Source organism: Raphanus sativus, chromosome 4 (assembly GCF_000801105.2).
Source record: "Raphanus sativus cultivar WK10039 chromosome 4, ASM80110v3, whole genome shotgun sequence".
NCBI lineage: Eukaryota > Viridiplantae > Streptophyta > Magnoliopsida > Brassicales > Brassicaceae > Raphanus > Raphanus sativus.
The window spans coordinates 33762707-33783360 of NC_079514.1; the positions used below are offsets into that span (position 1 = coordinate 33762707).

General features: G+C 33.2%; 3 protein-coding genes across 4 annotated transcripts; all 3 read left to right on the forward strand.

The window, feature by feature from the left end:
• The first annotated feature begins 1630 nt into the window (after window positions 1-1630).
• On the forward strand, window positions 1631-4583 carry LOC108855489 (probable LRR receptor-like serine/threonine-protein kinase At4g37250). Its single transcript, XM_018629333.2, has 2 exons — window positions 1631-3466; window positions 3684-4583. Exons 1-2 carry the CDS (start codon window positions 1639-1641, stop codon window positions 4364-4366), a joined length of 2511 nt encoding a protein of 836 aa, XP_018484835.2. The 5' UTR covers window positions 1631-1638; the 3' UTR covers window positions 4367-4583.
• A 3772-nt stretch (window positions 4584-8355) lies between these two features.
• LOC108849000 (protein RER1C) lies at window positions 8356-9965 on the forward strand. Of its 2 annotated transcripts, none has more exons than XM_018622488.2 (3): window positions 8356-8858; window positions 9436-9616; window positions 9710-9965. In XM_018622488.2, the coding sequence occupies exons 1-3, from the start codon at window positions 8449-8451 to the stop codon at window positions 9752-9754; spliced, it is 636 nt and encodes a 211-aa protein (XP_018477990.1). In that variant the 5' UTR covers window positions 8356-8448; the 3' UTR covers window positions 9755-9965. The 2 variants fall into 2 exon arrangements, with proteins under 2 accessions (XP_018477990.1, XP_018477991.1); XM_018622489.2 differs by having other exon boundaries at window positions 8357-8858; window positions 9713-9965.
• An 8771-nt stretch (window positions 9966-18736) lies between these two features.
• LOC108848726 (probable WRKY transcription factor 15) lies at window positions 18737-20097 on the forward strand. The gene is made up of 3 exons (XM_018622158.2): window positions 18737-19458; window positions 19551-19676; window positions 19761-20097. The coding sequence occupies exons 1-3, from the start codon at window positions 18800-18802 to the stop codon at window positions 19933-19935; spliced, it is 960 nt and encodes a 319-aa protein (XP_018477660.2). The 5' UTR covers window positions 18737-18799; the 3' UTR covers window positions 19936-20097.
• Window positions 20098-20654: the final 557 nt, after the last annotated feature.

A 20654-nucleotide genomic window follows, 5' to 3' on the forward strand; every position in this document is an offset into this window, starting at 1 on the left:
AATCTTTATGAAAACTATAACTTTTTCCTTTTAACTAAATTTAAAATTTACAAATTATGTAGTTTCACAACTTTTTATTTTATATATCATGTAAAAATATTTCTAAGAACATATTTGTATCAGTTTTTATAAATTATTCGTTTCAAACAAAACAGATGATACATCTACAAATATTCATAAGTATATTTCCAAATATGCATATATTTAATCTTTTAGTATCGAATTGTCTAGATATCTATATTTCTCGAAGTAAATCATATTGAAAAACTAAATGTTACTAACATACAAGAAAATCACAAAGTATTGATTCCATGTCTATCTCTAATCGTAGTTTCTAAATAGATGCAAATTGATCAACAATTCCATATGAAGAACGATGTGATGAGTACAATATCACAATCTATGGATAGTTCCAATATCTCAAATTTCAAGAAATTAAAACTAATCAATCAAATATATTTTACATATATCAAACTCATTTTACAACAATTACGATCAACCCCAAATGAAGACTTCCAATCTAATACAATAATGGCGATTACAGAAATTAAAAGAAAAAAAATAGTGAGTTTTGGTTACTTGAAATAATGCAACTGCGCAAAATCAAGTAGTTCATATTATTATATTGAAAATCACATGTATAATATAATGAACACACTGAACGTTTTTCTCTATTAGATAAACTGATTTGTCATAAAGATTGTTTGGAGAATCTCCGTGACGGTTGATATAACAATAAATCATAATAATCATGACCAGCAAATAAATAAAAGTAGCACATGGAAGCCATTTGCGCAAGGATCATTCTTGTAACAACCCATTACCCAAAAGCTGATAATAATGATAAAAGAAACAGCAGAGACATTCGAACCATATAATTAAGAAAACAATAATTTCCTGTAAAGAAATTCAGCTAGATTCGATTTTGATTGTTTGATCTACTTGGTGTATGAACAAAAGAAACAAAAATAGTAAACAAAACTGAAGTATCTATGTAAAGTCAAAAGGAAAAAATTCATTTCAACAAGCTGTAACTGCAGATCATGTTATGTCTTGTAGCTATTTAATCCTACGACCTATAAGATTCTGGTTTCTTGTAAGAAATAATAATATATGTATAGCATTAACTTATATATATATATATATATATACACCATACATGCTATCCTAATAATTCATTTTATCGAAGTAGCCTAATAATTTATATTGCCAAATATATGATTGGATATTTTTAATTTATTTTTCAGTTTTAGAAAAATTCCAAGATAAAAAGATAAATTCAAAATACATTTTATGGTTTTTTTAACCACAATATTTTTATGGTTTTTTGATAAAAAAATGCAGTAACAACCCGGTAAATAAGCAGATCTTTTTGGTTAAAAAATAATTATGTTATTTTCCATATATAATTTGATGTTTAAGATTTTATCATCGGTCATTTGTAAAAAAAATATAGCCATTTATTCAAATACTTTCATTTAATATTTTTCGTTTTAATCTAATGGTTTTTTTAAAAAATTTAGTGCAAAATTTATTAATAATACTTTTAGTTGAAATGAATATTATTTTCCGGCAAATATTATTCATTTATATTGGGTTCTAATTTCATGAAATAAACTTGTGAATATTCAATGATTAATGAACCCTGGAAACTGGAAGTGCAAAAACGCATTGATTATAGTATTTATAAAACTCTGCATATTTTGCAGAGAGAGCAGGAAGAGAGGTTTGGTTTCGTGTGTGAGCTGTTACTCCCTTTCACATGTTCTCAGTTCTTCTTTAAGTCTCTCTTTTTACCTCTTGTCTCTCTCTCTCTCTAGCGATGCGGTTTCGTCCTCGGAAGCCATGAAAACAGAATTAGTCTCACCGATCTTCTTCTTCTTCCTCTCATTCTCTTGTCTTCTTCTTGTCTCCTCAGGTTTAAACTCTGATGGAGTTCTCTTGATGAGTTTCAAATACTCTGTTCTTCTCGATCCTCTGTCTTTATTACAGTCATGGAGCTACGATCACGACAATCCCTGTTCGTGGCGAGGCGTGCTCTGCAACAACGACTTCAGAGTTATCACCTTGTCTCTCCCAAACTCCAAACTCGTCGGCTCGATTCCTTCCGATCTGGGTTTCCTCCAAAACCTCCAAAGCCTCGATCTTTCCAACAATTCGCTCAACGGGTCCTTACCGGCCGAGTTTTTCGCCGCCGGCGAGCTCCGGTTTCTCGACCTCTCAAACAACTTGTTCTCCGGCGAGATCCCTGCGACGGTCGGCGATATGCACAGCCTCCAGACGTTAAACCTCTCCGACAACATCTTGGCGGGAAAGCTACCAGCCAATCTGGCGTCTCTCGGGAGCTTAACGGAGGTTTCTCTGAAAAACAACTATTTCTCCGGCGAACTTCCCGGCGGATGGAGATCCGTTCAGTTTCTAGACATCTCCTCGAATCTGATCAACGGCTCGTTACCGCCTGATTTCTCCGGCGACAGTCTCCGGTACCTGAATGTCTCCTACAACCAAATCTCCGGCGAGATTCCTCCCGACGTCGGCGACGGTTTCCCTCGAAACGCCACCGTGGATTTCTCATTCAACAATCTAACCGGTTCAATCCCAGATTCTCCGGTTTTTTTTAACCAGAAATCAATTTCGTTTTCTGGAAACCCGGGTTTATGCGGAGCTCCGACCCGGAACCCATGTACTATTCCCTCCTCTCCAGCCGCCGTCACACCTTCGTCTACGCCTGCGCTCGCGGCCATACCGAAAACAATCGGGTCGAATCCAGAATCTGACTCGGTCGGACCGGAAAAGAACAAGTCAGATAACCGAACCGGGTTAAGACCGGGGGTTATAATCGGGATCATAGTCGGAGATATCGCCGGTATCGGGATCCTAGCTCTCGTCTTCTTCTACGTTTATAGATACAAGAAGAACAATAACATGCAGAAGAACACACAGAGTTTAGAAGCTAACGAGGTTAAAGACACAACTTCGTTATCACCATCATCATCAACAACTACTTCTTCTTCCTCTCCAGAACAGTCCAATAGATTCGCCAAATGGTCATGTCTCCGTAAGAATCAAGAAACAGAAGAGGAAGAAGACGAAGAAGAAGAAGAAGAAGAGCATCAAGGGACAGGAGAGAGCAAGAAAGGGACGTTGGTGACCATCGATGGAGGAGAGAAGGAGCTTGAAGTGGAAACTCTGCTTAAAGCCTCTGCTTACATTTTAGGAGCCACCGGTTCGAGCATAATGTACAAGACAGTTCTCGAGGACGGTACGGTTCTAGCGGTTCGTCGGTTAGGTGAAAACGGTATGAGTCAACAACGCCGGTTTAAGGACTTTGAGGCACATATCCGAGCCATCGGTAAACTGGTACACCCGAATTTGGTTCGTCTACGTGGATTCTACTGGGGCACCGACGAAAAATTGGTCATTTACGATTTTGTCCCTAATGGCAGCCTCGTCAACGCACGTTACAGTGAGTCAACATCATCTCTCTTTTCATTTCAACCACTCTATTTTCATGATAAACGCGCATGTTAGCATTGTATCATATGGTAAAGGCACATGATAGTATAATATCTCTGTTAGGTTGGCGGTGGTTAGATATGTTTTCATAAGTCAAAAGTGGGCCAAACTTTGCTCACTCATGCTATCTTTCGCATATTTGCTGACTTTGTTTGCAATTGGATTAGGGAAAGGAGGGTCGTCGCCGTGTCATTTACCGTGGGAGACTCGGCTCAAGATAGCAAAAGGTTTGGCTCGTGGGCTTGCTTACCTTCACGAGAAGAAACATGTACACGGTAACTTAAAGCCTAGTAACATACTTTTGGGGCAAGACATGGAGCCCAAGATTGGTGATTTCGGTCTCGAAAGGCTTCTTGCTGGAGATACTAGCTATAACCGAGCTAGTGGGTCATCTAGGATTTTCAGTAGCAAGCGATCAGCATCAGCGTCCGCTCGTGAATTCGGGCCTACACCGAGCCCAAGTCCAAGCTCGGTTGGGCCAGTTTCTCCTTATTGCGCACCTGAGTCGCTGCGCAACCTCAAGCCGAACCTGAAATGGGATGTTTTCGGGTTCGGTGTGATCCTCCTAGAGCTTCTCACAGGGAAAATCGTGTCTGTAGATGAGGTCGGGATTGGAAATGGACTGACGGTAGAAGATGGCAACCGTGCGCTGATCATGGCTGATGTGGCGATCCGCTCCGAGTTGGAAGGCAAAGAAGACTTGTTACTTGGTCTATTCAAGTTGGGTTATAGTTGTGCATCTCAAGTTCCACAAAAGAGACCGACCATGAAGGAGGCTTTAGTAGTCTTTGAGAGATTCCCTATGAGTTCTTCGGCTAAGTCTCCATCGTACCGTTACGGACACTATTAATCTTCGTTCGCACACTAACTTTGCAAGCCTCTCTGCCAAGGCCGAAGTATATATACGTTAAGCAACTCGTCTTGTTATGTGTTCACTATATTATTTTTTGTGAGATTTTTAGGATATCACCAACTCTTGTTTACTTTTAATTATTAAATTAGTGTTTATGTTGGCATAAAAAGAGAATATTTGTTACGATTTTGTGTTGATAAAACAATTCGTACTAGTGTTGTCTTGTTGTATCATAACCCGAGTTCAAACTCGGCAGTAGTATTTGTAAGTAAATCCCAGAGCTGCTTAATGAAAGCTTCTCAAATAAATGGATTGATGTTAAAAATGGAGGAGAGGCAACTCTCTTGTGCTCGTAAGAGTCATATTTATATGTCTAGTTACTTGAAAATTTAAAACATTTTTATTTTTTGTCATATTTAACTACTTGTTGGAACACTAATGCAATTGGATCTCGGAAGCTTTATTACTCCTCCGCAAATTTTGGTGTCGAGTGAAAGTAAAAGGTCAAGTTTGAATGCAGATGCCAATGGTTTTGAAAGGAACATGATGATTTGTCGAAGATCAATTTAAAGTAAGAAGATTAACTGTAATCACTTTAAAGAAGTCATTAATATGAGAATACATTTAGGTTTGTTTTTTTACCTATTTGTTACACAATTAGTCAAAGCTTTTACCCTCTTAACTCAACTAGGCTATCTCCATGGCTGGGAGAATTTGCTTCCTACAACTAACATAACTCTACTCATTCTCTGCTTCCTATTTACATACCACCAAGACTCTGATTTCAATATGACATTCTAGTTTGCAATTCCACGGAGCACTTATGTGTAGGGATGTTGTATTGGGTTACCCAGCCCAACCCAACCCTATAAAATATAAACCCAACCCTATTCTAACCCAACCCAACATTAACCCTAATAGTCAATGCATGAAGGGGTTGGGTTAGGGTTACCCATTTTATAAAATCTTTTAAAACAAAAGCAAATAATATTAACATGATTAACACTGTGTAGCTATTTTCAGAATTTTGATGGAAAATGAGATTTTGCAAATTCAACAAAAAACAAAATTTTGTGTATTCGGCAGAAAACCTTAATTTTTTGATTTGGACAGAAAAATTCAATTTCGAGGTTTTGTGGGAAAACTTATTTTTGTGGTTTTGGTAGAAAACAAAAATTTCTAAATTTTGACGGAAAAATTCGATTTCCCAGTTTTAACGAAAAACTCGATTTCCCGGTTTTGGTTGGAAAACTCGATTTCTCGGTTTTGGCGGGAAACCTCGATTTCTCGATTTTCTCGGAAAAACTCGATTTCTCGGTTTTCTAGGAAAAAGCCGATTTCTCGTTTTTCTCAGAAAACTCGATTTCTCGGTTTTCTCGGGAAAACTCGGTTTTCTCGGGAAAACTCGATTTCTCGGAAAAACTCAATTTCTCGGTTTTCTCGGGAAAACTCGATTTCTCGGTTTTGGCAGAAAACCCTGATTTCTCGGTTTTAGCGGGAAACCCTGATTTCTCGTTTTAGCGGGAAACCCTAATTTCTTGGTTTTCTCGGGAAAACCCCGATTTCTCGGTTTTCTCGGGAAAATTTCGATTTCTCGGTTTTAACGGAAAACTCGATTTCCCGGTTTTGGTTGGAAAACTCGATTTTTCGGTTTTGGCGGGAAACCTCGATTTCTCGATTTTCTCGGAAAAACTCGATTTCTCGGTTTTCTAGGAAAAAGCCGATTTCTCGTTTTTCTCAGAAAACTCGATTTCTCGGTTTTCTCGGGAAAACTCGGTTTTCTCGGGAAAACTCGATTTCTCGGAAAAACTCAATTTCTCGGTTTTCTCGGGAAAACTCGATTTCTCGGTTTTGGCAGAAAACTCTGATTTCTCGATTTTAGCGGGAAACCCTGATTTCTCGGTTTTAGCGGGAAACCCTAATTTCTTGGTTTTCTCGGGAAAACCCTGATTTCTCGGTTTTCTCGGGAAAACTCGATTTCTCGGCTTTCTTGGAAAAACCTGATTTCTCGGTTTTCTCGAAAAAATCCGATTTCTCGGTTTTGGCGGGAAACCCCGATTTCTTATTTTTCTCGGAAAAACCGATTTTTCGGTTTTCTCGAAAAACAAGATTTCTCGGTTTTCTTGAAAACCCCTGATTTCTCGGGAAAACTCGATTTCTCGGTTTCGGTGGGATAACTCGTTTTCTTGGTTTTGGCGGGAAACCCTAATTTCTCGGTTTTGGCGGGAAACCTCGGTTTCTCGTTTTTGGCGGAAAAACTCAATTTCTCGATTTTTCGGTTTTGACGGGAAAATTCGATTTCCTAATTTTGGCTTGAAAACTCGATTTCTCGGGTTTCTCGGTTTTGGTGGGAAAACTTAATTTATCGATTTTGGCGGGAAAAACCAGTTTTGCGGTTTATGTGGAAAAACTCTATTTTGTGGTTTTTGGTGGGAAAACTCGGTTTTGTTGTTTTTTTCGGAAAAACTTGATTTTTCCGATTTTGGCAAAAAAACCGATTTGGCAAAATATTTTTTTTTTGTGATTTTGACGGAAAAAAATCATTTCTGAAATTTTATAGAAACTTTTTTAGCAATTTTATCGAAAAATCAAAAAATAAAATTGAGGGTTTGACCCTACACTAAAACATTGTTCTATAACAAAAAAAATATCTAATAGGGTTAACCCTGTGAAAACCCTTTATTTCTTTAGCCCAACCCTAAAGTGACCCTAAACATTTTATGAATAATACATTTGGGTTAGGGTTCTTAAATTATTGAATGGGCTGGGTCAGCCCTAAATCTCACAACCCTATATAACATCCCTACTTATGTGCATGCAGCAAAACATTGTATTGTCCATCAAAAGTGACAAAATATAGCACTATTGAAGTCATCCTTATCAATTTTCATTTAGCTTCACGATTTCTAGCCTATTATTCTAAACCACTAGACATTGTTCTTCTCAAAATACAAACCAATAAGTTGTATCCTTTGTTCAGTCTCAGATCAAAAACCAGACATAGCTTGAGTATAGAGTGATAAAGAAATATCTTAATACATGGCCTGCGCTTTTTTGGACACGGCTTTTCCTTCACTTTCCCAATATTTGGGTCTTTTGGTATGGCTCATGAACAAGATATTTTATGGAGTCCAGCTCCATCTCTTCATAGATGGGGCGTTAGTTTCCTCCATAGCCTCCAAAAAATCAGTGAATCAACATGATTCTGAGAAAAATTCTTCATATCTACTTTTGCTTGAAGCTTCGAGAGGATCAAATTTATAGTTTTGGTTTCTGAAAACCTTTTAATCCACTATTTATAACAAGATCATAAGTTAGAAGAAAGAAAGAACATATAAATCTCAAATCGCCTACGCTCTTATAACATGAAATCATTTCCGATACAAAAAGACTTGGGCTCTAAAAGTGCCTAATGAAAAAAAAATGAAAATGAAATAGTTCATAAGAGTTGTATCATGTGCATAAACCTGAAGAAAAGAATAATTTAGATTATAGATTAATTATAAATATAAAGTAGGAGAATTTGCTTTAGAGGTAACTTAATTTAGATTACATTGTTGTTATGTAAGAGGTCACACTTCACTAAGGGATTTGAGTTTTGGATGATGTAATACTTAATACGGCAAACCAAACCCAATACCAAAGTGGTGGACTGGTGGTACTAATAAGTTTCCCATAAATTTTACTGATAAAAAGTAAATTGTAAACCGGATTTGGTTACCAGCTCGAAAGTAAGTTATAAACCGGATACCAGTAGCTTGTTTCACACTAATCACAGATTCACATTTGCTTGATTCGATTCACGTGACTCTCGTTGAACTCTTTAATCTTTTTTTCTTTGAACAACTGAACTCTTTAATCTTATCCTTTTCAATTTACCGTAGAAAAACAAACCAGATACTAAACCGATAACCTCAACCGGTTCTGAAAATAAATCGTAAACCGGATCTAATCTGCCCCCCCCCCCCCCAAAAATCCCCGATCCGAATCTACCAAATCTCCGCCTCTTCCGTTGCAGTTCCCAAGGCAGAGAACAGTGAGAGAGAGAGAGAAGTTGAGAAATAGAGAGAGTGCTTCCAATGGAATCCGAACCAACGGTTGGTGCCTCTGCATCAGCACCACCACCACCACCACCAGCCACCGATGATCTCCAATCGAGCAACGCATCGTCCCCAGCCGACGCCGCCGCACGGCTGATCCACGCCGTGGAGCAGCGGCAGCAGCACCTCCTCGACAAGACAGTCCCTCACGTTCTCTACCGATGGATCGGTTGCCTCGTCGTCGTGCTGATCTACTTCGCTCGCGTCTACTTGGTGGAAGGCTTCTACATCATCACCTACGCCATCGGAATCTACCTTCTCAACCTCATCATCGCCTTCCTCTCCCCTCAAGAAGATCCCGAGGCCTCGCTCGGCGGCGGGACTCTTCCTACTCGTAGATCCGATGAGTATCGGCCGTTCGTTCGCCGTCTCCCCGAGTTCAAATTCTGGTTCGACTGATTGATTGAATTTGTTAGATCTGCATCGTGTTGGTTACTTGGAGAATGAATCTGTCTAGCGTTTATTGATTTGATTGCAGATGAGTTATCAATGAATCGTTAGGATTACTGTATTGCTTGTATGCTATGAAGTTTGATGACCTTTTGATATAGTGTATCATTCTTTTGGGGCTAATCAATCTGAATTTTCATGACGATTGATCTCATACTATGTTGTTTGTTTAAGATTGCATAGAGATGTTGAATCTGATATGATTCTAGCGTTAGTCACTCCTATATGGTATCTGCGGTGTTCAGTTTAGTCACCTAACTGGCTTAAGATGTAAAGTATGTCATTGTTAGGTTTTTAAGATGAGGGATACTATGTATCGTGTTCTTGATATAGCCCTAATGTAGTCTGAAATATCATCTGACGCAGCCAATTGGTGAAGTGAACCATGATAAACCATTGTGTCGATTTATTTGTTATTTGTTTTCCTGTTACGTTCTTGCATCTGTTGTAGCAGATGCCATTTTTGAATTTGTAGCTGCTTGATTGATGCATTTTCTGTGTGTCTTTGTCTACTAGGTTATCGATCATTAGGGCATTTGTCATTGGTTTTATGATGACGTTCTTCGAAGTCTTTGACGTACCTGTTTTCTGGCCAATTCTTCTTTTCTACTGGGTGATGCTTTTTATACTCACCATGAGGAAACAGATTCAGCATATGATCAAATACAGATATGTTCCTTTCTCTTTCGGCAAACAGGTATGTGTTTTTTTTTTTTCTGTTTTACTTTCGCCTACTTAACAAGTTGAGTAATGGTTTTTGTAACTTTTTGTCCTTGGTTGCTTCTTCTAGCAGAAATATGGAAAGAAACCGGCTCCAGCAGAGAGCAGTGAATGATCAAATCAACCGTTCAGGTCTTTTCTTTTCTTTTGATTGCCCGAAGCTTTGTTAGCGATTGAGTAAGAAGAAACGATCAATCAGATACTCTCGTAGCCTGTCTCAGACAAGTTTTTTTTGTTGTTGCTCTTTTATCATCCTCCTGACTATGGACTGGTTTCACCTGAAAACAATGTATCTTATTAATACAGTTTTTTGTCAGTGAGAATAATGTTTTTTGTACTTGGCCCTTTCGTAACCACAATCAAGCGTTTTGATGCATCCTAGTTTTGAAAGAAGGGACTTTATATGTGCAAAGTATTTTTGGACAAAACATGAAGTATCTCCGGTGACCGAATCTCAAAAGAGGGAGTCAAATACCGAATCTCCGGTGACCGAATCTCAAAACAAAGGAGTCATGTGTAAACGAGATTGCACAACAAAGACCATTAGATCTATTAAATGGATGGAAAACAAACGGCTTGAACTAAAACTATGACCAGTGAGAATCACCACTACGGAAATTCATGAGGAACACGTTTATAGTTTGATTGAGAGAGTCTTTCTTTGAATAAGCATTTCCAAAATGACTCTTTATTTCAGAGTTTTCAAAACTCTAAATTTGAAGTTTCAAAGTATTTTTTTCCAAAAAGAAAACTTCAAATCTAACTTTATATTTTACAATAAGGTCTTTATATTTATTATAACTAATATAAATTCATAAAAAATTATAAATAACTAGCACATATATAAAAATATCTCATATTAATTAATAAAATCTTACAGTAAATATATAAATTATAAATATAAATATATAACTAAATATTAAACTACAAGAAAAAATACTCTATTTTGAAACTTGCAAAACTTCATATTTGAAGTTTAAAGATGTTTTTAAACTTCATTTTTGAAGTCTAAAGATATTTTTAAACCTTAAAACTTCTTATTTTAGGATTTTTATTTAGTTTTATGTGATTGTCAAAAAAAATTAGTTTTATGTGTAAAACTTAAATTTATGAAAACAAATGTGAAATATTATGAGATATGATTTTTTTTTCTTAAGATTAAAATGATAAACAACAAAATATCTAAGAATTATAAAATATAGTATGTAATTGTAAGGATCAAAATGCAAATAAAAAGTGAAACTTCAAAAAGTTTTGAGTAGTGACACTCTATATTTGAAGTTTCACTACTAAAAACTTCAAATTTGAAGTTTTGAAGTTTCTTTTTGGAGAACAAAAAACTTCAAATATGACGTTATAGAGTGTCTTTTGGAGATGCTCTAACTCAGAATCTAGAGGAACGAGTAGTTAATTAAACAGTTGGCAACTTTGTGTATTAAAGGGTGAGATTGGATTTATAAATATCTATAAATAATTTTTAAATATTTCTAAATTATTTAAGAGGGTTAGTTTATTTTTTTTTGTTCTATGAAAAACTGTTATACACTAAATTAATTTGAAAAACCATATATAATTTGTGGTAAATTATAATTTTCCTTATTTTAATTGCCTTTAATTATGTTTATTTTTGTAAGTTTGTAAATACATTTATAAAATTATGTATAATTAGATATTTAAAAATTAAAATAAAGTGATAATATGTTTCAACTTGCATAGCATATAGAGCCATAAATATCTTGAAATTCCATGCACAAATATGGATACTAGTTTTATACCTATTGAATTATTACAACTCCTCTTAATTGAAATACAACTGTTTTTAAGTTTTAGTTAGGTTAAATATTCTCAATTTTAATTTTGTTCGTTTCGTTGAGTTTAACTTTTTGTCTTACATTTGTAAGTGTATATTTTATTAAAATTATGTTAATTTGACAAATATTTGTTTGGACTAAATTTCAGAAAGAAAAAGTTGAGGTTCTGATCACTCAACAATTACATAACAAGATGTAGGGAAAATTTCATGTTTACACTTTCTTTCAGTTTGACAATGTACAGTTCATATCATACTAAATATATTTTTTTAATTAATAATATAACATTAAGATAAAGTGATAAATAAATAAATTTTATATGATAGCAACACAACATGATATCAAATTATCACATTACATTAAAAATAAATGATAAAATATGTTTATATAATTTTCCATAGATAATTTAATTTGTATATAAATTATTTTATGAAATCATTTTGTGTATACTATATATTTTAAAATATAGCTGTTTACAATAATATTTATTTTTATTTTTTATTATATATGTTATCTAGTAAGAATATAAATAAAATAAAAACAAAATTAAAAATGTAAATTTTGATGTGTAAATTATTAATTTAAATTTTGTAGATATATTTATATTTATGTAGTTTTATATCTAAATAAAGAAAGTTTAAATCAAAAATAATTTTTGAAAATAATATTATGCAAAATATAAATAAAACATCTTAGTAATAATAATTCTAACATATTTTAGTTCATTAAATATATTTGGTTTATATCATTTAAATTATTTTAAAATCATTTGAGAAAAGAGCTTGATATAAAGAAAATATTTTTAAGCTTTTTAAAAGGATTATTATTTTTAGTATCAAGATTGTTTTTAGTGAACTTTCCAATTTATAAAATCATATTAATTATAATATATAGTTTCGTTTAAAAATTTATAAATGTTATCTTTGATAAATATTTTCTTTTATTATATATGTTATCTAGAAAGAATATAAAGAACAATAAAAGTAAAATTAGAAAATAATGATAATTTGATATAATTTTTTTATGTTCACTAAAATAATTTTTAATTTTATTTTTAGAATTATGATAAATATATAAAAATTTGATTTCTCAAATTGTATTATAAAAATTACTAGGTTAGAGCAAAGAATTTCGGACAAAAGTCTAGACTAATCTCTAATGCTTGTAGACTGATATCTATATAATATTCATATTTTTCGTTAGTACTTATTAAGTTGTTAAGTAATAATTCAGATAGAATATTTTAATAATCGAAACTAAAAAAATCAGAAATCAAGTAAATTTTTTTTTAAAAAGGAAACAATAATATATTCTTATAATTTTACAAATGAAATTAAAAAGCGATAACACGTATATATTGTGTATCCTCTTGTCAGGCCGAATCCAGTATAAATTGTTGTCTAAAGCAAAGAAGTTATGTAGTGTCTTCTAGAAATTGAAGTTTATATGCTTAGTGAAGAGGTACACCACCACTAGACCACATCTAATTTTTTTTGTAATTATGATGCTCCTAAAATTTTATTCTAATTTGGCGCCTGAAACCTAGATTTACCAGCTTTAGGTCAGGGTTAACACACTCTCTTGTCACTATATAACAAAGAGATATGTTGGTATTGATATTGATGATTTCACATAATACAAGTGAATATAAGTTTTATTGACGACATTAGGTATTTTTATAACAGTTGTGTTATATGGGTGTAAATGTGATGTTAGTTATTTTGATAACAGTTTATATTCAGAGTTTTACTTTAGAAGTTATTCGGTTATGTAAGAGATAATAATGTGACATCAATTTGTGAACAATAATGAAGATGTAAACTGTAGACAAAAATGGAAAAAATGATAATCATTCCGTTTTATAATAGATGACATTTTAAAAAATAGTTATTGTTTTAAAATAAATGATATTTTGATATTATTTTTAATTTTACTGAAAATTATGTATCGAATTAGATTTTACAATCATTTTTAGAATTAATAGAAATTATTTTTTAAAGAAAAATGAAATATTTAATCTTTATACATAAAGTCAAAATATCCTCTACTAAATAAACTAAACGGAGGGATTAATAAATAGAGCGAAGGAACTTTCGGTGGAGGGAAAGAAACATCGAACACGTTTCTGGGAGGAACAAATAGTGCTAAAGGTTTCGTCAGCTTTCCGTCTTTGACTTTGAGTGTCTCTTCAGTCAAGTTTTGTGTGTGCTTTATTTTCTCAACTCTCTTTTTTGTAGCGGCCGGCTCTAAATATTTTATTTTGATTTCAAATTTGTTTTCCAACATATTTTATTTAGAAACTAACATCTATAAACCTTAATAATAGTTGCTTAAGTATAAAATAATATTTTACCACGTAAGTGTTTATCAAACCCATTTAAGGATTTTTTTCAGGTTTTTGGATAGCAACTTTGTTTTCTGCATTATGTCTCCCCTTACAGTTATGTGTGTTTGAAGGGGATTCTGGTTTCTTCTACCACATCTAAATCCTATTTGGTCTTAGAGTTTTAGCTTTTGATCTAAATTATTTCTTAGTTTCAAAACTACTATTTTCATAAAAATTCAACAAATGTTCTTCCATTTTTGCTTATTCATCGGTGAAATTAGTAACCTACAATATTAGACCATCATTATCGGTCTCAATTCGACGGTTCTTAGCATTAAAGCAGATAAAATTAAATAAAAAAACGAAATTAAGGAAGAACGTTAACTAAATAAGAAGCGCCCTTAACGCGTCCTCTCTCTCTCTCTCTCTCTCTCTCTCTCTCTCTCTCTCTCTCTCTCTCTCTCTCTCTCTCTCTCTCTCTCTCTCTCTCTCTCTCTCTACGCTTCTTTTTAGATTTTTTTCTTCTTCGTCACCGAGCACCACCATCACCGGCGTTTCCGTCACCGTTGGCTACCTATCTGATCCTTCTCTATCACTTTTGCCTTTTTCATGGTTAATCAATCTAGTTGGAGTGCGCCCTGGTCGCTGTATTTGGATTTTGATGATGTGTACGGGTTAAAGCCAGGGATCAAGGGACCGTCAATGGTGACGGGAGGACTGATCGGACTCACGGGTGGTTTAATTCTTGTGGACAGATTTGATTTCACATTCTTAATTATCATCCGAGATTTGGCAAACAAGGCTCACGTGATCTTCGTTCAATCCAGAAAAAAAAATGGCAGAAGATGATCTTCTGTTGAAGGATCTGAGTGAGAAGAAGCAGAGTTTCAGAAGAAATGTTGTGTCTTTGTCTGCTGATTTGAAGCAAGCAATGACTCGTCTCGCTGAACATGAGCGTTCATGTTCACAAGAAGCCATGTCGAGGCAGGCAAGCAAGCAAGCAAAGCTCATTGAGTTTATCACTTTCTTTCAATTTGGTTTCAAAGTTGAGACTTTTGGTGAGTTTAATATATTGTGGGGGTGTGCTTTTTACACATGATGCAGGAAGCAGAAACAAGAGTTAAGAGAATGGAAGATGAAAAATTTAAATTTGCTAGTGAATTAAACAAAAAACTTGAGCATATTCGTGCACCTGAAGGTTCTTGATTTGTCTAGTTTCTCTACTTTTCTTGGTTCCATATTTGTTAACGGTTCTGACTTCTGCTTGATTGATCAATAGACTCTACTATGAAAACTTTTAATTGTTTGACTGCTTTGGTTTGATGTCTGGTATGAGTTTGTGTTCCTTTTGTTTCCAGCATGCTGTTTTGTTCTTTGCTTGTAGGTTTCTTTGTTTCGTTCTTGCTTATAGCTAGGTTTCTATGTGCTTGAGGATTGGTGTCAAGCAAGGAGGTTGCTCGGGGATGTCTTACACCATGGACTGAGAACAGAGCCAACTCTTCTTGTTTCTATTTTTTTTTCAGCTATACAGATTGAGCAAAGCGTGGTCCTGTTTAGATGATGTTTTGGTTCTGTTTAGATGATGTCCTTTTAAGCCATTCGAAATAAGGATCATCAAGACATTCAGTGAATGGAACAGAAGCTTGAGGCCAGTTAAGCCATTAGAAATAAGGATCATCAAGACATTCAGTTAGGCAAAGACCATGGTCTATAGGCACAAGCTCAGCAGCTCTAACTCCATCGTAACAAAAGTTATTTCAAAAAAACAAAAACATCAAAATATTAAAAAATTACTTAAAGACTTAAACAAAGTCCCACCAATAAACCAAACATTTACAAGTGTCCTTCCATTTGTCCTTAACATCACTAATACTAATTTAATAATCTGAGGGACTCAAATTTTGTCCCACTGATAATCATGTTCTTACATCACCAAACTGGTTCAGCCAATTCAAACCTAATTCATTGAATCAACTCACTGAATACAAATACTCCTAAATATAACCGTTAACCATAACATTTGGTTGGATAGCATTTTCACAATAACAGCAAAACTATATGTTCAAATCTACTACTGTACAGACTTTTGTTTAAAATAAACATGATTTCCTTTATAATCTGGATTTCATTAATAAATTAAAAACGTAGATACATCAAATCAAAATTAAAACCAGCAATTGTACAAAGTACAAATCAAAAAACATAAGCTGCCGGTTAAACATATACAACTCCAAAGACTTTTTTTTTTTGGTTAAATACAACTCCAAAGACATAGACCGTTAATTTAACAGAAACAAGCCCAGAATGAAACTCACAGAAACAAAGACACCCTAACTAGACACGACCAAAGTCGAATAGACTTTAACATCATTAAGAAGCAAGAAAAAATAGACGTAAAATGAAGAAAATAATGAATAAATCTACAAAGAGAAAGCTGACGAAAGGTCAATCCACCAAGCTGGCGAGGACAAAACTTCTGCGATTACGTTAAAACCGGGTCCCACTTCTAAATCAGATCTAATGGTTGACGACCAAAGATTGACCCGCTGCTCTCTCATCAACTGCTCCTTTCTCTCTCTCCTTTTCGTCCGTTATGGTTTATGCTCTTATCATAATTTTTATTTTTTGTCTGCATCAAAAAATGTATTCTGTGTTGCATTTCCAAGAAATCACATGCATTCTTCATCTAACAGAGGATAAGGGTCAAAATTACATGCACTCTTTGGTGTCTAAATTCATATTCATGGGATCCACTTAGACTGATCAATTTAGTTATTTGACTGTTGAAAGTTGAAAACATCAGAGGTGAATAAATTTTGATTTTTCTTTTGTCTCCGAATTTTTAGTTAATAAAAACACTTAACATACATGTACTTCAAGATTAGTTTCGACAGCTATCAACCAATTTTTTAACTACTAATATTAGAAAATTTATGGAGCATTTGCAACCAACAGTGATTAAATTATTATTCGTTTATTTGTAACAACCAAAACACCGCAATTAATCACACGAAGATTTTTAAAAGCCTTATTGTAACATTTCAATTTAGTTAAATAAGATAAATTTTCTTTATTTTTATACTACCTAAATATATTTTTTTACCTAAAAATATACTCCTTCTGTTTCATAATAAGTGATATTTCAACATTTTTTCTTTGTTACACAAAATTGTCATTTACAATTTTAATGCAAATTATATTTATTTCAGCTAAAAATTAATTACAAATTGCATTGATTTTATAAATAATTTTATTTATCTCAAATACTATTCGTTATAAAATTGATAACAATTTACATATAATTCAGCTATTTTCTAATTTATTTTAAAAATATCGACATGGCATTTATTCAAAAACGGATAAAGTAGCAACTATACACACTAATTAATCACTAGCCGCATAAACATTACAATGAATAATAACAACGATATCTTATCAATATCGTTAGTTGCTATCACTAGCAACTTGGAAAAGAAAAAAAACTACAAAAAACAGGTTCAATACGAAAAATATACTATTAAGAAAAAAAAATTAATTTTAATCTATTTTTCTATACTATTATTTGTGAAGTGAAATTTTGCAACGGAGTTCTCACGTTAAAAGTTAGAGTGGTTAAATCTAATGATATCCTTAATGAATTTTTATACATAATAAAAACGAATTTATATTAATCATATTAATTTTTAAAAAATAAGATAAGTCTTATATATTGTGTTTTTATATTAAAATAATTATTTATATTATAAAAATTAAGAATAAGATATAGAATAGTTTATCAATATCTATACTATTATTTGTGAGTGTATAAAAAAAAAACTAGTATTTGTGAATTTATTATATGATTAAAATGAATTTATATTAATAATAATAATTCTTTTTAAATAAGACAATTCTTATGTATATTGTATTGTTATCTTAAAATAATTGTTTCCATTATAAAAGTAAAAAAAAATTAAGTTATAATTTTTTATAATTAAATATTAATCAAACAAAAACATTTTTATATAAATATTTTCTAAAATATTTCTAATATGTTAGTGTTTCCATACTTTTAATAAAATAATATATATATATGGCCCTATATATTTTAATGATAATTTTTTCATTTATGTAAATAATTTATTTATTTTTTGAAAATATAAATAATAAATTTAAGTTGCTATCTTAAAATAATTATTTCTATTATAAAATGTAAAGATAAGATATAAAACAGTCTATCTATATCTAATACTATTATGCAAATTTATTATATACTTAAAAAATAATTTATATTAGTAATATTAACTAACAATATAAATAATAAATTTTCATAATGGTTTTTGAATTAATAACATATAAACTAATAAATATTTCGCAAAATAATTATGTCTGTATATGCGGACAATACTTCTAGTTTAATTAGAATAGTATGTGGTCTATTACTCCATCAAAATATATGTTTCTTTGCAACTCATTCATATTAATCTAATATAAAATATATTAGTTCTGTTCTATTATAAAATATTTAAACAGATTATTAACAAACTAAAAACAATAGAAAACGAATTAAAAAAACAAATGACCAATTACAGAATTGAGCTTTCTTAAAATATTTTCTAAAACGAAGTTAAAATATAAATCATGTATAAACTATAGTTATAAATTATAGGAACTATAGTTATAAATTATAGGAACTATAATTTTATTTAAATAAAAGTTTTACCAACAAAACATAATTTGCGTTTTGAAGTCAGATCAAAAACTACTGTGATTTAATATCCTTCTAATTTTGACAAATATTGACTAATAGTATAACATAAAAGGAAACTGACTTCTTAATCCTTAAGACATTAAAGAGAAGCAAAGAATCAAACCTTATTAATTAGAAAAGTCTAACGTGACACATTAGTCAGCCACCTAACCATCTTTTTCTAATTTTGTTTTTTTTTCTCCTCTTACTTATTAGTCCCTCCAAACCTCAAAAGTCCACAAGTCTTCTCTCTCTCTCTCTCTCTCGATTCTTCTTCTTGTAGAGAGAGCTTTTATGGCGGTGGAGCTCATGACTAGAAACTACATCTCCGGCGTGGGAGTCGACAGCTTCGCCGTTCAAGAAGCAGCAGCTTCAGGGCTCAAAAGTATGGAGAATTTTATCGGTTTAATGTCTCATGAGAGCTTTAACTCCAACGAACCATCTTCTTCCTCCTCCGCGGCCATCACCGATCTTGAACTAGCTCGTAATACGACTGCGGACGCTGCCGTCTCCAAGTTCAAAAGAGTCATATCTCTCTTAGATCGTACTCGAACCGGACACGCCCGGTTTAGACGCGCTCCGGTTATTTCACCAATTCAAGAAATCAAACCGACGCCGTTTCAAGCTCCGCCGCCGATCCGTATAGGTTCGTTTTCTTCACCGTTTAAGACGATCGATTTCTCTTCTCTCTCCTCCGTAACGACGGAGTCCGAGCACATGAAACACCACCACCGTCCTTCTGAAACGGCGCCGCTTGGTACTCAAAGCTTCTCCGCAACAGTTTCTTCACATCATCACCGTCCTTCTGAAACGGCGCCGTTTGGTACTCAGAGCCTCTCCACAACAGTTTCTTCTTTCTCCAAATCAACGAAGAGAAAATGTAACTCAGAGAATCATATCGCCGGAAAATGCGCCTCTGCTTCCTCCGGTCGTTGCCATTGCTCCAAGAAAAGGTATTATATTACAAGATTCGACGTTCCGACACTTCAAAGTTTATGTCTTGTCGTAATAGATTCGATCTAAACGGTTTTCTTGTCTGCTACAGAAAGACAAAACAGAGGAGGGTAATTAGGGTTCCGGCGATAAGTGCTAAAATGTCCGATGTACCTCCAGACGATTATTCATGGAGAAAATACGGACAGAAACCAATCAAAGGCTCTCCACATCCAAGGTACTTAATAAGATTCAGTTTTTGTAAAGATCGAAACTTGCTGGACACGGTACTGACTCTGTTTCTTGATTTTGACAAAAACAGAGGATATTACAAGTGCAGTAGCGTAAGAGGTTGTCCAGCTCGTAAACACGTGGAGCGAGCAGCGGATGATTCGTCCATGTTAATCGTTACATACGAAGCAGATCATAATCATTCTCTGTCCGCCGCTGATCTCGCCGGCGCCTCCGTAGCCGATCTCATTTTGGAGTCGTCTTGAAGAAAAAAATCTTTTAAGGCATATGAAATAAAATTAGATCTTTAGTGGAGTTGCTTCTCTTTTAATTCTGTTTTAGATTACTGAAACTATGACTCATGTAATCAAAAACCTTCTGCGGAACATAAAAGTTTTAGCTAAGTTAAAATTCGATTCATATTAGTTGATTTTTGCTCTTTGTTTTTTTAAGTTTTGATTCATCATCTGAATTCTGACATATCGCAATTTGAATGGCTGATTGCAGTTTGAAGAGTTTATTTTTATTTTAGGCAAAAAAAAAAGAGAAAGCTTGGGGTCAAATTTAAAAGTTGGGTAAAGGAGATGGGACGTGTTAAATGGTCAAAGAAGAATAAAGATATGGGACCAAAGATGTCGTGTTTGACCATAGCTTCTACGACAAAGGAAAGGGGATCTTTTTCAACTTAAAATTATTAATTTTTTTTTGGAAAATTAACTTAAAATATTAATTAAACCCAAATTAAATTCTAAAAACTAATTTAGATATTTGTTAAAAATGGAGAAAATTCTAATTCTAGCAATTTTTTATTAAAATAATGATTAATGAATGAACTCCGAATACAAATCATATTATTCTAATTTTATTTTAAAGAAAAAATATATTTAACTACGTAAATACATAAGAGTTTATACTGTATTCCATTATCTTAAAGAGAAAGATAGCCTTTCTCTGTGATAGCAATCAATTGGAGAAAGAAATTCTC

Bases quoted from the DNA above. Each gene is read 5' to 3' on its own strand.
- LOC108849000 (XM_018622488.2), top strand. From the start codon at position 8,449: ATGGAATCCGAACCAACGGTTGGTGCCTCTGCATCAGCACCACCACCA. The intron at 8,859-9,435 runs GTTCGACTGATT...TTTGTCTACTAG, and splicing joins CTCCCCGAGTTCAAATTCTG to GTTATCGATCATTAGGGCAT. The intron at 9,617-9,709 runs GTATGTGTTTTT...TGCTTCTTCTAG, and splicing joins CTTTCTCTTTCGGCAAACAG to CAGAAATATGGAAAGAAACC.
- LOC108855489 (XM_018629333.2), top strand. From the start codon at position 1,639: ATGAACCCTGGAAACTGGAAGTGCAAAAACGCATTGATTATAGTATTT. The intron at 3,467-3,683 runs GTGAGTCAACAT...CAATTGGATTAG, and splicing joins CCTCGTCAACGCACGTTACA to GGAAAGGAGGGTCGTCGCCG.
- LOC108848726 (XM_018622158.2), top strand. From the start codon at position 18,800: ATGGCGGTGGAGCTCATGACTAGAAACTACATCTCCGGCGTGGGAGTC. The intron at 19,459-19,550 runs GTATTATATTAC...TGTCTGCTACAG, and splicing joins TGCCATTGCTCCAAGAAAAG to AAAGACAAAACAGAGGAGGG. The intron at 19,677-19,760 runs GTACTTAATAAG...TGACAAAAACAG, and splicing joins AAAGGCTCTCCACATCCAAG to AGGATATTACAAGTGCAGTA.